The sequence below is a fragment of the Dromaius novaehollandiae genome, chromosome 3 (genome assembly GCF_036370855.1).
Source record: "Dromaius novaehollandiae isolate bDroNov1 chromosome 3, bDroNov1.hap1, whole genome shotgun sequence".
NCBI lineage: Eukaryota > Metazoa > Chordata > Aves > Casuariiformes > Dromaiidae > Dromaius > Dromaius novaehollandiae.
Window position 1 is genome coordinate 64,344,410 of NC_088100.1, and position 15,689 is coordinate 64,360,098.

At 38.8% G+C, this 15,689-nt stretch overlaps 1 protein-coding gene across 3 annotated transcripts in view; it reads right to left on the reverse strand.

Moving 5' to 3' along the window:
- The window catches only part of MAP3K5 (mitogen-activated protein kinase kinase kinase 5), a 104,781-nt gene that overhangs the window by 47,886 nt on the left and 41,206 nt on the right, over window positions 1-15,689 (reverse strand). For 2 of the 3 annotated variants that reach the window (XM_026121295.2, XM_026121287.2), the window contains 5 exons: window positions 11,216-11,409; window positions 10,773-10,941; window positions 9,691-9,797; window positions 5,838-6,008; window positions 225-337 (listed from right to left, as the gene is read on the reverse strand). In XM_026121295.2, the coding sequence (XP_025977080.1) occupies window positions 225-337; window positions 5,838-6,008; window positions 9,691-9,797; window positions 10,773-10,941; window positions 11,216-11,409 (754 nt within the window). Of the gene's footprint in view, window positions 1-224; window positions 338-5,837; window positions 6,009-9,690; window positions 9,798-10,772; window positions 10,942-11,215; window positions 11,410-15,371; window positions 15,444-15,689 lie in introns of all 3 variants that reach the window. The other variant, XM_026121280.2, reaches the window with a different exon arrangement.

Sequence of the window (15,689 nt, forward strand, 5' to 3'; positions counted from 1 at the left end):
GTAAACAGCTAAGACCCTGAGACTGGAACCAGCTTTTCATGATAGTGCTAAACTCACTCTCACCAGGTGGGATCAATGGTGGCAGACGGAGCAATTTAAACATTCGCATGCTCACTATCAAAGCATTCTTCCACATCCATCAGATTTTTTTCCCCTATGACAGTGGGTGGTGCCTCACTTCCACTAGAATGAGATTTCACTGTGAATTGGCAAGCTATAATTACCAACTTTCCGCAGCTCAAAAGAAGTATCAAAGTGATGTCCAGCTGCCAGGAGGAGTACTGCATAATTAATTCCTGACTGTAATGTTGGCTCTGACTCAAACGCCTTCTTGAACCTAGAACAAACAAACATACAAGTTTACTTTCTAAATAATGCAATCTAACAGGGACATAATTATACTTTTAGGTATTTTAAGTGCTTATCTTCTGTTTACACAGCAAGAATTCATGGAAGCAAAAATATTTTGCCATTTTCCACATGCTTTGTAGCTGTTCTTAGGAATCCGTTATGTATACATCCTCCTCCCATTTCCTTCCCCCTCACACAACAAACATAGACCCCACTCATCCACCATAGCACAGCTGCAATATTTTATTGGATTTACAATTCTCAAGGAGATTAAAGAAAAAATAACACTATCAGCTTGTAAAAGAAAGACCTGTTTCACAGTTATACTGATTCATGGAGTCTTTAATTTACTCTTAAATATATCACTTTTCATTGTCTTGAAACTTTAGATTCCATTTTGGATCTGCTATGATGACGAAGAAGGATATCAAAACAGGTAAGCGCGAAAGTGAGCAATACAAGAAATACAAATGATATTTTCTATGATTTCAGGTAGTCCAAGTTTTATTCTTTACTAAGTACATCACTGACATTGTCTTATGGGCCTATTTACATAAGGAACAGACTACACCAGGTTTGATTCTCCTTGAAAAGAAGTGAGCAAGAGATGGAGGGCATGGCAGTGGTATTCACCCAGCCCAAGAGTTGTCTTAATGGAATATTGTTTTAAACTTGTTTTGTAGAACAGGAACATGTTTGGTTGCATATACCTTTATAAGGAGAGGACAAACAAAGTTAGCATATGTGAGGTAAGAAGCCCAAGAATTTCAGTTAACAGCTCCACCACAGTAAAAGTAATGAAGTTTATAATTACTTTCAAGAGCAGAGAGAAAAAAAAATCCCAACAAGCAAATGGATTACACAAATATGAAGTGAGCTATGTGACTAATGCATGAGGAAGGCAAGAAAAATAATCTATGCAAAAATTAAAGGTCTGGCTTCCAGGCCATGCTCTGACACGTAAGCAAAGCTATGACGTTTTGATCCTAGCAAGGCAAAAATATGACTGCGTTTTTTTTCCAGTTGTTTTTTTTCCTGCTCTTATGATTTGCATCCTTTAAAATAAACTTTGCTTTCCAAAACTGCAAGATAGGCTCCTTGTCAATCCACTACATAGATACTTTTTCTATATTTCAGTTCTGCCCTTCTCCAAGAACTTGCCACTTAATCTTTAGTCAACAGTCTAGCACCCTAAACAAAGCATGATGAGCAAAGACTTAATTTCTTCTGTTCTTCCATCACCTGCCATTCCTTTCACACTGTGTGTTATGACAAAATAAAGAAGAAAGCACATACTAACAAAACATTTGCCCTCAGTCAAAAAAATAAAATAAATAAAGATCAAAACTATCTCCTTGATTCTAAGTATATACAGTTAGAAGACACCACTTGGCTGGCATAATGCATTTCATGCTAGGATTTTCTCTTCCTCTGTTTAAAAGCATAGCATCTTTGGGATTGGAATACTTTTTTCCCTAGAGATCTTTCATGCTGCAATCTTCATGCAATGTCAAGAAAAGGAGAAAAAAGAAGAAAAAAACCTTGAAAAGAAGTATTTTTGTTCCAAATACAGGAGACTGTATTTTCACATTTTTGTCCAATAATGCCTATTTTCTGGCGTGAGTGCCCAAATTTCTCTACTTCTGGTGTAGGTACACACAAATGTTTAAAATTCTAAGATAAATTCTGCATTGCTAATGATGTTGATAGATGGGCATACTCATGCTGTAAACAGTATCGATCAGTACTGAAACAGGCAAAGGAGGTGGAGATGAGCTTAAGCAGACAAAACACAGTTAGTGCTTGCCGAAGCGGTTGGTGAAACACCCCTACAAAACTGAATTCTTTATTTACACAGAGAGCGTCACACACACAGACAAGGAAAACAGCTGTACACTGCCCACTTCTTTCATTATGCCCAGACAATCATTGTTTTTCTTCTGCTTATATTGACAAGTAGTGCCCTTTCTGGCATAATTTTTGCACCATGCACAAGGAAAGTCAGTCAGGAACCAAACAAAGAACATAACTTTTTTTCCTTAACCATTTTCTCTATTAGATTTAGCAATTGTATAGAAACCACTTTCAACATTATAGCAGGTCAACATTCCCTTCTACACAAAAGGCTTTGGTTGGGAAAGGTTAAAAAAAGAAAACAAAACAAAAAAAAAAACCACACCATCCATCAAGGTTATTTTAACTGTGGCAAATTTTCACCAAGATGCTGATGTCCGTCTGTCAGAAGCCTGCCTGGTGACCTGTCACTTGCCCAAAGGGACAGCTCAGGAACGCAGCCTTCCAGGGTCACGGACCCAGGGCAGCCCTTGCACCCCTGCAGTAGAGTTGGGCAAGTCCTTGGGGCTGTTGCTCTGATAAGGAGCCCATTGCTGTGCTGCCAGGCTCCTGCTGCTCCTGTGCCCCTCATCACAGCTCCTGGTCGTGTCACGGCTCCACTGCTTCCAGCCACCTGGCTCCAGCCAAGCTTTGCGGTGCTCCAAGGTTCCCACCAGACTATCATGAACTGACCAGCCCAGTCTGCTACTAGGTCCTTCAAGGCCTTTGGTGTTCTGCTGAATGGCAGACTACCCAAGCTGACCTACCTCCCTCAGAGCCATTGACTCTTTTGCTCTTTAAGGGAAAAAAAGCAACACAACAGCAACAACCCACTCCACTATTTTCCCCACAATAGACACCTTGGAAATTTCTGTTCCTTGGTTCTATCTTTTCATTGCAAATTGCTTTCAAATCTCCCTTCACCTCAGCAGAAAGACAACTTTCTAGCCACCTTTACATGCTACTTGCACCAAAAAATATTAACGACTTGGATCTCCGAAGACTCATTTGCTACTCCTAAATCATTAAAGCCAAAGGGTGATATATTTTCTAGTTGGTGTGATTTTGTGCTGGCATTCTTAAATCTGCCTTATACCTATATAGTTCAAACAGCAAATTTTGCAGAAAAAAACTAACCTATAACAATAAACTTAGAAAGCTGAAAACACTCACAATTTCCCAAGTAATTCACAAGTCACTTCTACTTAACTGAACTGATTTTAATTCAGCCAGTGCAATTACTGTGTGTTGTCAAGCCTGAAATATCATTGGAGGAATCTGCATGGTATCTTGGAAAGGAACTCAGGTTTAAAAGTCTGCCTATAAAGTTACAGGCTGGCTTAGCTGATGCAATTATAAATTCCATCAAAGCTGACACTTGTGAAGATGTTGTAGTACAGACACTGAATTAGAGATGAAGCAGTGCAAAGATTTGAATAAAGACTTGATAGCATTGGTGAGCCTGATTTATACTGTCAGTATGCAACAAAAAATGACAGTTAATAATTAACCTGTCGTCTCTTGCCTCATATTTATGTGAAAGATGTCTTTTTTTTTCTTTTTTTTTTTTTGGTCAGGAAAGCACACTTCTGTCCTATTTCCTTTTCTTTTTTTTTGAATAGACCAACGCAGCTTGACATCACTAGCTGCTGCAAAAACTGAAGCTTTGGTTCTGCCGCCAACTTCTTTTTATCTTATGCAGTTCTCCCTACTTCTGCCTGCACCCTCATGTCTCTAAGACAGGGATAATAACCTTTATCTCAACATAAAGGAACACCATCCTGGAGGTATTGCTCCTGCAAACACCCTTTGCGGCCTGAGGTAGCCCTAGAGTATCTCTGCTCCTTCCCAAAGGCCTTCAGTTAGGTTGTGACTCAACCCTTCAGCCACGTCAAGCTGCTAGCACTAGCGCTAGAATTCAAATCAACATCCCGCATGAAGTAAACAAACCAAAGGCAACTGACCCACCCAGTACAGCTTCCAGCCAAATCCTAGTTTGACTTAACATACACCATCTTGTTTGACAGTAGCAAGCCCGAGAAGCAGCCTGCATCGGGTCCTACTTGCCAGAGACTTCAAGGATTATCTAGAGGCTGGCCTCTCAGCACCCTCCCCTGCTGCAGGAGCTGCCAGCCTGCTGTCCTCCAAACTGAGTTATGTGCCCTTATTTCTAGGGCTGACACCTATGCCTGGCTGCCATCACTGCACCTCACCAAAAAATATCAGCCAGGATGTTCACACATCTACCACAGGAAACATCCCAGTAAGAATGTTACCCCTATTAAACATGTAACCTCCCTTAGTTTTAATTATGTCAGCACATCTCAAAGTTTATCTGTTTGTAAGCCAGTATAAATGAGGAAAAAGCAAAATGCACAACAGTGAACACAAATTCTATTTATTCTGCTTTGCCTACAGTAATGCCTAGTATTTATATCCAGGTCTATAGTTTTCTTTTTATGTTAGCTTGTGACATTAGCAAAATATTTTTTAAAAACAGAATCCTGAAAGTTTCCTATGGACTTTGGCTTAGTAAAATACAATTTTTCTTTAATTCAAAACTATGAAATGGGAGAAAAATACAATATGCTGTGTTACTGCTATTTTAACATCTTTAAAAGTCCAGTCAGCATTAGAAAACTATGAAGCATGAAAATCAGACTTGTATTCTGAGGCCATAAACGGTAAACAATTACATCTTATCTTTTACCAAAGACAGTTTTAATCTGAAGCTGACTGAAAGCAAAGGATGAATACGGAAGGGGGAAGAACATTTTCAAATCTAAACATTTATTTTGACACACGGCTGATGAGTGCAAGACCAGAACTAGAATCTGACGTGCAGGGTATGCGCAACATAAACAAAGATTGTCTGGATTCTCAAATACTCTGTTACGATAGGGTATGCGTAGAGCTCAGTCTGGCAAAAATCTGGGATAGAGTCCAGTGCCTCCATTTAGAGCATATCTCTTTCAGGAGTTAAAGACTGAGGGACTAAATAAGAAACAAAGAGCAAACTATTTTTTAAAATATATTCTGCATGACAGTTATCAAAATATAGTGCATTTCAAAAATCAAGAAAAACATGATGTTTGCCTCTAAAATTGACATAAGAATTTGCCTGGTATATTGTGTGTTTCTGTGACTGTCAGTGGTACTGCAGTCCACTGTAATATACATGTGTTATATAGTGATGTTGAGGTAATAAACTTTTACCAGCACAAGTTTGGGGCAGTTGTATTACTTCTGAGCGAGGAGGCCAGAAAGAACAGAATGGTACATCAGTTCAACGTTTTACCACAGCACCTTTAAGCCTAGCTGGTTAATATCCACCAGATTGCAGAGATGTCAATTGATTTAAGTCTAACTATTGTCCAGCCCAGATTCATAAGAATAATATATTAAATAAGAGATATTTTGGGAAAAGGGGGAAAATAAGCTCTGATGAGGACTACCTAAAGTGCCTTACAGACTTGGAAGTTTAAGAGTCTTCCTAGAGCTGGATCTGTGGACAAGACGAATCTCTCATTCTTTACAAATAACCAAAGCTCAGACTAGAAGATGCACCAAATATTTGGAATAAAAATTTGAATATACTCTTGTTGAAGGAATACTTTTTCCAAAAGGACACAGACCAGAAAAACAGTACTCACCAGAACGTCCCTTTATCTCTGCTTTCTGTATCTGTGAACCCAGATTCCAAAAACATGTCTTTGTAGATTCGCCCAACCAGGCAGTACATATCTGAAGCTACTTGATCTTCCTGCTGTACCAGGGGAGCCATAATTTCTAGAGCTTTCTGTCTGTCTCCAGGCAGATTTCGCCTATTAAAAATGAATATTTTGATAAATAAAAAGTTAACAAGATATACTTTTTCATGATCACGTGTAAATATATATGCATATTTTGTCCTCCTAAACTATGTTTCTAGGCACAATGGACTAAAGTGTGTGTGTGTGTGTGTGTGTGTGTGTGTGTGTGTGTGTGTGTGTGTGTGTGTGTATTTCTTTTTTTTCCATTGTGAGACACCTTTTTTGAACTGCTTTATAAAAGTCTTAAAACATGTTCTTTCTCATAAAATATCAGATCAGCAAGAGCAAAGCAGTGGCAGCAACGCAGTTCTTAGACTGGAGACAGAAAATACAAATAGCATATGGTGCTTTATTATTAGATACCAACACATAAACTTAGATTTCATATCTATTTAAGATTTCTCTCATAGTCATTCATACTAAAAAGAATATTCCATCTTGTGTTTGTGATTTTTTATACATATATTTTGACTGAAAACACAAAAAAAGCACAAAATAGATTGAATTCCTAGGATAAGAAAGGTTAAGAAGTCAAGCCAATGAAGTAATATTAATAAAAACACTTCATACAAAAAAAACACATAATTGCAAGCATTCAACACTTCCTGGTGAGTCACAGTTTGGATACATACATCATTATCAAGACTTCAGAATTTTTTTTAACATATTTTTGTACTGAACAAGCAAATGGCTCCTTTCTCAGCAAAAAAACATTCTTTACTCGTTTGGGCAGAGTTTTGTTTTCTTTTCTTTTGGAGAAGTTTCTTGAAGAATTTGAGTAGCTAGAATTTGTGTAGCTAGAATTTGTATTGGAGATACATACAAAAGCCTTTTTGTATCTGTCTTGCAAGCTTTGAATTTGATGGCAAGAAGGCTGCCTCTTGAAGAAAAAAAGTGACAATCTTCAACAAGAGCAAATATGAGGGCATCTTAAAGCAGATAGTGCTTAATCAGAAATTCAGTAATAAAATTCTTCTTCCCTCCAAACAAAAACATACCAAAGCTCTGACATGTCCACACAGGCAGGGCGAGTGTCAAGCATAAGAGACCAAAGCATATGTTCTCTCAGCAACAGATAAGCTCCTGAGCTCTAAGAACTCGGGTATGCAACTCCAAAAGGAAGTGATATGTAAAAATAGGTTTAAATTAAGCAGAACTAAGTAACAGAGGAAGAATGAGCACTCGCATCATAACGTAAAAATAATCAAAACAGAGCAAAAGCACTTGTTTCAGCAGACAGTATGAACTGCTTTCCTGAGCGCAAAGACCAACAGGTTGTGCAAGACTTATGTGCTGGGCCAACCTCTACAGATGTCTCAGCCTGGTAATAAGGACAAACAAAGCCCAGAGCCCTCTCCTCCCAAGCTTCAGGCCAGTCCAATTTTATCAAATTAGGGAAAGACTCCTCAGCCTACAGAACTGCAGTAGCCTCCCCAAGTACTTCCAGAGGGGTACAGCAATGCTGGTTTACTTCCTTGAACTGGACAGATGCTCCCAATCCCAGCCCCTGAAGAGACATCAAGTGCTTCTGGCTGAGCAAATAACAGAGCCCTCCAGGTCTGCATTACTTTGGTTCCCCTACCAACTGCTCATTCACCCAGTTGTTTAAGGTTTGCTTCCTTCTGTCTTTTCTTCTTGTATTGACCACTCAAGTGAAGCAACAGGGATAAATCTGCAGCTTCTTCGTTGTTGGCTGATTTCCATCACAGAAGGGCTATTTTCAGAGTGGAATCTCAGTTAGATAACCCCTCCATGTCTCAGGTTGACTATCACTAATGCTAATCAAACCAATAGCTATTTGAACTTAAGGAGAGTAAGACAAGCAAGGCACAGCAGTGCTTTATGATATAAGTCATTTATACGTTGCTGATCTCCAGAGATAGAGGTCCCTACTTTTCTTTCTGCTTGCTTGTCCATCATCAATGCCCTTACACACTTTATTTAGGTCAAGCTAATCCCACCTAATTGAGCTGTTGTTCCCTTCTGCACTAGTGACCTAAATGAGAGGCAAAAGAGGTGACTTATTCCATAGTAAACATTCAAATGTGCATCTTGAACTCCACCAATCACCACCAGAGCATTCCAGACCTGACCTAGCTCAGGAAACATCCTTCATATTCCCAATAAGCAGAAAGCTACACTTAGTCCAAGTAATGCCTTCCTCACTGATTCAGGCACACATCAAAGCATGAACATTTTCATGGCTTGTTGTTGATTCTGGTTGAATTTACAATCTGGAGAGGGAAGAAAGGAGGAAAAAATTGATCTGAACTCCTCTGGAGGTACAATGTGGAGCTTCTGTGTGCCAGATGGGCTACAAGGCTAAACACTACATTTTAGTCAAATCTTTAAAAGTAGATTTTTCTGTCTGCAAGAACTGCAAACAGAACCAAGGGAATGTAAGGGTCTGTCTGAAAGGATTATATTTCATTTTTGCAGCAAAAAAGAAGTTTTAAGTACCCCAGTGAAATAGCCCAGTCCTGTTTTCAAAGGTGACTTTATTTTAGAAAATGGCGACCTTGGCATCCAAACATCTTTTTAAAGACTTGAAGGTGTATAGCGATCTTTGTGAACGCTATGTAGAAGTGGCAGATCTGTATTGGATTTTTAACTTGCAAAGCTCCACAAATTTATGGCAAAGTAGGCACAAAAAGGGCACAGTATTTTATACCGTTATATACCTGCGGTAAATGAGCCAGAAAGGGCCTGGACATTTTATGCAGACAGAACAATTCCAGATAGCTTTTTTGATTTTTGGCAGGGGTAGGGGAGGGTTCCATTTTAAAAACAGGTCTATCCCTTCAACTGATTAATTGCGACATATCTTTGATATCATTGATGCGATATGCAGTTTTGAGCCTCGTCAGTGAACCTGCATTACAATATTCAAATCTGTGAGAGAAGCAGAAAGATTTGTCTTTATCTGTAGGTATTTGAGAATCTCAACACCTGCTGGACCTTAGTTTGCTCTCCTGAATGTCAATGACACAACCATTTCCTTTGCTGTGAAAAGAGCAAAGGAGCAGTGATTCTCTGTAATTTCCTCTGAAAAAATTCTTATATGCTTTGCTCAATTGTCAGTATTGTTCTAGATTTTCATAGAGAAAATTTAGGCTTGGCTCTTATTTAACCCAAGAAAGCAATGCATGTTGCTGCATGTGGCATATTTTGTATGTGCTATCAGAGACCATGAAAATTTGCTTATAATTATAATTGAGTGAAATCTGCTGATTGACATTATTTGATGAAAGTTCTCCTCCTGTCTTCTGACACTGGAATAACTCAGACTCAGATGGGAGGACGTCTAAGTCAGCATGAATGATGCAACACTCTGCTACTCTAACATCCACTTTAAGAATTTATTGTACAGAGTATTTTATCTGTTCTGCTCAGTGTTCATTTGCTCACATTCAAGTACTGGAAGGAAAAAGTTAAATACAGATGCAGACCTATGGAAAGACAAATCATACAGACTAAAGGAAGTGGAATGGAATTTGAGAGTATGAAAGGAAAAGAAAATTTAATTTAATCACAAGGCTCAGAGTCCCCAAAAAACGCTTCAGTGAAAAACCTAGGGACTTAGACCTGTGCAAGGAGATTCCAGTAAGCAACATTCACCAGGATCACTAACTCTGTGTGAAGTTTGTAGTACTGATTTACTATTCAACTGCAGAAGGACGGGGCAGATTCTTACCTGTTCAGTGCAAATGCATAATGAAACTTCACATGATGGTGGGAGGCCAAGTCAAAAGTAGGCAGTTTTTCTAAAGTTTTCACCAGTTTCACAATGGAATCATAATCCTTCCAAAAGAAGGGAATAATGAAGTTAAGTGGCTGCATTGAGATATGCTTATATAAACTCTTCTTTGAACTAAGGACTTGGTATTTCTTACTGAGATGTATTTGCAGTTCATTGTGAGTTTTATGGATTTCAGTTTCTTCAGTCTCAAACTGCAAATGGCCTGACACACAGCAGAAATGTGAATATGCACAGCATTTAGCAGGGAAACACACTTTGGTCTTTTGTACTGGTTGAATGTGGATCTATGGAAATTTTAGTACATAGACCTCATCGTTATGAAGTTAGCTTCAGGGGCTGAACACATTTTAGAGTTCAGATTGGATAGACCTATTACAATGCTAACTGTATCTGAATCAAAGTATCCCAAAACTCTGAGGTAAGCATGAAAGCACAAAACAAAATAAAAAAATCTTTCAACATCATAGTTTTTAAAGTAGCTTACTCGGACATATTTTAAAAAAAACAAACTTCAAACATTGTAGGAGCAACAGTTATTAGTTGAAATTCTGAATAACAGAGTGAGCAACTACTGGCACCAGTCAGAGAAGTAGAAATGCACACAAGCATGTTGTGTTGCCATGAGAAACATCATAAGCAGGGTGACACAGTTCACTCATAAGAAAACATATATGTATAATACAGAATGCTACCACAGCCTTTAAACGGGATACACTGATGGCTGTTCACCACATATTAAAGCTGAGGCAAAGAATAGTTTATAAATGATGTGTATGTTCTTAGGTGTTGTTGTATATAGCTGTAAAGTACTGTTATTTTATAGGCATACTATAAAGACTACAACTACAAAATAAAGCAAAAAGCATCAGTGAAGACACTGTAAGGGATTTTTACTAGTGTCTGTTATTCATATAATTAGCCTGATAGCAAATCAGTGCAAACTAGACTAAAAATTCCACTGAGAAAGAAACTTAATTTACTACATTTTAGATGATTTTGGAGCATTGAATTCATACCTGAATGTCTCTGTAGGACAGCAACAAGTTTATTACAATGTCAGCAGACAACACTTCAATATTATCCACTCGCTGTCGAATCCTTGCCAGCTCTGCTGCAAGTTCTTTGCCTGTGTAGAGGGTACGGGCCTTTCTGATATCATTAAGAATAGATTGCCGGAAATACTGGCTGGAGAGGAACAACTTCATGTTAGCAATTTGGGACAGGTCTTTTGTGTTTCTGTTTCTGGCCCTACAGCTCTACCACAACACACATTTGGAACATTTGTTGAAAGAGCAGCTTCAGTGGAAAGATTTAGTCCAGCTAAATTATTCAGAGGAAAACATTATCTATTTGTCTCAACAGGAGACAAACCTCACCACCCTGAGGCAAAACAGTCTGACATTTATATTGTCAGTACGAATATATGCATTTTACAAAGGGGTTCGAAAAGAGAGCTCACCTTGAGCTGGCCTGCGCCACCTTTAAGAGTTGAATAAATCGATCTACCAAAGGTAAACATATAGGCCCAAGCAGCGACTCAAAACTGGGCTGCATCAGTTCTGTTAGTCCCTTCATAAAACTACTATCACAGCAGTACACCTTGTTGTGTGGAGTTATCATATAAGGAACAAATATGTAGTTACCAGTACACATCTGTAGGAGAACAAGATACAATAGTTAGGGCAGTTATGGTGTGACAAGCCTCAGCATAAAACATTTGCAGATATTACATGCAGAATTTCACCTGTTAAAGGGAGATTTGCTGCTTACTGCAGCAAGAGGAGGATTTTACCTGTAAAGCCCAGCATTATATAAACTCAATTTTCATCTCAAATCTGATATATACCTTTTATGTATTCTTTTGGATTTCTGAACTGTTTTCTATAAAATCAGTCTTTTTAAAGGCAGCACTTTCGCCTTAAAATAGCAAGCACATTGGCTAAACAGGAAAGCAATTCTGAGAGCACAGTCATCCCAAAGTGACAGACAGACCTGAATGCAGGGCAATGTACACTCTTTTCAAGGTGACTGATGTTCAGAAGATGAGAACAAGCCTTCTGGGATTTAATATATTGTTTGTCAGGCTCGTAGATGTTACACACAAGCCAATCGTATCACAATAGTAAAAATGAGAAAACTAATCCTCATATGAACTGGAAAATGACTGACATAGTTTAGCATGACAAAGACAAATGAAATTCACTGCTGTGCAGCAAACCTTCCAGGCCAGTGGGACTTACAACCATACGTATTTTAGAATAATCACTTCTGGAATGTCTTAGAAGTGCCAGACTATATTGATTTCCATATATCAATGTATGACACTTTGTAAAAAAAAAAATCATTTAAATTTATCTTCCAGGAAAGAGGGAGGAAAGGCATCTGGTGCTTGTGGTAGGTACATGAGTACAGATTTATGCACATGGAAAGCTTGCTGAATATTTGCGGTTCTGAAATACCTCCACTTTGAAATAGAATACCATCAAAATCAGGAGGAGTTCCACCATTTGGCTTTCAAAGTTTGGCTCCACTCCACTTCCATATTCCTTCTACTACTGAAGTGGCCAGCAATCCAGCAAGAAAAAGCCCAAGGAAGCAATTCTTGGGATCCTGCATTTTGGTACCCCTAAATTCTTTCCAAGGCTCCCTACTTTCTGGTCAGCCTCTTCTGCTTCCCCAGAAGTTAAGACAGCAAAGAGGACATAATTTCAGAGCCTCCTCTGGAAAGCTGGGCCCCATACATTGAGATGCAGTTGACAGCACAGTTTTTAAATGCACAAAACCAGCTGTGCACAGAAAACATGCATTTTAACATGTATGTCAAGATTTTAAGAACATGGAAGTCTGGAGGTACAAAATGTGTTTTGTGTACAGATCAGAGATTGGGTATGGAAAGTGCAGGAATGATGGTTTTTTTTAATTATATCTATTAGGCTGTGAAACCATAAGACCTCACTATATAGACAATACCCCCTACCAATTCATACAGAGAAACTCTCTGTAAAATTTAAGCTTACCTGGCACATGCACTTAGATAAGGCCCACCAAGCTATTTACAACAAACCTAGAACCTGGCTGGAGATTATTGCATACACATTTCACTGCACAAGAGTGTAGCAATTCCACAGCAAACTTGAGAATTAGGAAGTGTATGATGACAATATTTTTAATAAGCAATTAAGGAGGGCAATACTGGAACCCAAACTGCTTCTCTTTACAGTGGAAGAACTGAATGGACACTTCTACTCAAGAACATACTAGTTTGTAAGGTGATCACACACCTTCAAGAACAAAAAAAACCCCAGAACAAAAAAACAAACAAAAAACCTCCACCACTTTAACCCCACTAAAACGTAATAAGCTCCACAGTCAAAATCATAGAGGAAAAGAAGAATTTGATAAAGCTGGTTATATACCTTTGCTATTGAAGGTAGGCAGTCTATTCTCCAACTTTTTGTTTTGTTCTGGGTTTTTTTTTTTTTGTTAATAAGCGCAAAAAGTTTGGGAAGCCAGAGCCAAGAGAAAAGGCAAAGTGGCTACAGATTTCCAGAAGCAAATATTTTACTTCCTAATGTTTATTCAGTGCATTAAAAATAAACTTAAGGAGGCTTGCAGGAAGATTTCTCAGACCTCTGGCACACTTCTTTCAAAGCTCAGCTTTAAACAAAAACCAAATCTGAGAAAGGACATTTCCAGCTTTTGAAACCCACACAGCTCAAAGTTTATCCTGGCGTAATGGTCAGGCCACCTACAGAGACAGTACTGGAGTCTTCAAAAATAATTCTACAGGCAGGAAAACTACTCTTCTCCTTCACAGTATAGAGTGCTTGAGTCCATTTTTGAGCAAGAGCTCTTACAAGATCCTGAATGTGCCTTTTGTAGGAAGTACACTTAGGTTGGTAGAACAAGAGAGCCAGCAAAAATTAATTCCCACACATTTTTCCTGTTACCTGAGGGAAAAAAAAGAGCTGGCAATGTTACAGATCCTGCAAAGGAAGAAAGGCAGACCCACTAGCCTTGAGAACCAGAGTATGACAAAAACAACGAAGAACTTAACAGTAAAAGGCAGGAGAAACTACCATGAGGGAGAAAAACAGAAGAGAATGAAGCAAACCCGCAGTGGTTCAGAGAGCCATAGAACTAACACAGGTTTCTCTGGGAACTGTATCAAGGCAGAATCTCACCTGGATGACATGGTATCTAGCAGTGTGGGAACATGGCAGCCTTTTCCTCAGCAAGGGCTTTAATTTGGATGTTAGCTTAACCTAGACATACTTTGTGGGGAGCTCTATCTCTGAAACCTCAAATTTGGCTGAAATCGGTCAGACAGACAAACAGGCAGATACAGCAAGAGGGTGGGGGAGAAAAAAACAGTATAAGCTCATACGTTTCATTTCCTTAGGAAATCAAGTTAAAAAGAAAAAACAGAGAAAAACTCACATGCAGTGAAGTTAAGAAATATCAATCTAAATTTCACTCTCCAGGCTAAAGGGTATATTAGGTATTCATAAGCTGAACTTGACAAACCTAGAACTCCAGTAGTTCAGGTGACATAATGGAAAAAAAAATCTAAGTTATATTTTATTTACTGAAGGAGGTGGGAGAAGGAAGATAAGATAAGTGACGGCAAGACTGCTCCCACATAATAAAGTCCATGGTCTCCCACAATGGCTGGTCTATAAGCAACAACAAGAAAAAAGGAAAACACAGTGTTGCCAAGCAGTGCTGTTTCTGTAGTTTGCGTTGTAAGAGTGCTGACATCCTATGTATCTGAACATGGAGAATTCCCTGAGCAACATGTTACATACATACCCAACCACGGTTTTTAAATTTTAAGCAAAAGTTTTTCAAATTACTCTGTTTCAGTTCACTGCTGTAAGATACCCACTCTAATAAACTGATAGCATCACTCTGCTGTGCTGAAACATGTTGGGTAACTCTTGGCAGCACAAATCTTGCACTGGCTGTTGAACACAGCTTGGTGCTGCTAGCTCATTTCACAGCTACTGTTTTTCAGGGATCTGATGCTAACCTCTGGACCAGGCATTTGAGCACAACCTTCTAGAAGTTTAATACTTAGTCATCATAAATTCTAACTACCAAGAGGCAGACCCCAACTGCATTTGGGCAGTGATCGGGATGGAAGCCTGCTGGGACCAGGCTGCTGGGCAGTAGCTGAGAAACTGCTCCATTGTCAGATAGCTCCAAACCATCTTCCCAAAAGTAGAGTCCATGACTGATTTCACTCCTCACTCCCAGGCCATACAACCTCAGCTCAGTTGCTTTTACATTTCTTTTCTTCCCATCTTCCTCTGTCGAAATATAAACTACATTAACTTAAGTCAAAGAGGACCAGATCATCTTTCTGACACACACCTCTTGTCTGCTCACACATCGCTTCTGATTTTGACTTATTTATTGTCCCTTATTTCACTCTGAAGTTTAAGTATTTTCCACTTATCTCATTAAAATCTGCACTGTAACACTCCATCCCAACTCTGATGTCACAAACTCTGCTTTCTTTCCCAACCCTAATTAACTTCACTCAAGACTAAGTTTGCTGAGCACCCATGACAAAATAGCTATTTTTCCTTTGATCCATTACTCTGACTCACCACATGATGTACACTGAAAGTAATAGCACCAAGCCATTCAAGAAAAACAGGCCATTTTTGAAGGAGTAGCACCTGAAATAGAATTGCAATATTCTCGGTTACGTCAACGCCCTCTTTTAAAGTGCAAATAGCATAAAGGTGTTTCAAAAGTGGGCTGGAATAGATCCCCCAACCACCAACAGGTGCTAGAAGTTTCATTTTCTGACCCAATTTGTTTATAAATAGTCACTATTTAAGGCTCAAAAATTCAAATTACAGTACTAAAAGTTAAAAAGTTACTGTAGGTCGCCTGAGCCACAAGTTAAAATGCATTAGTAA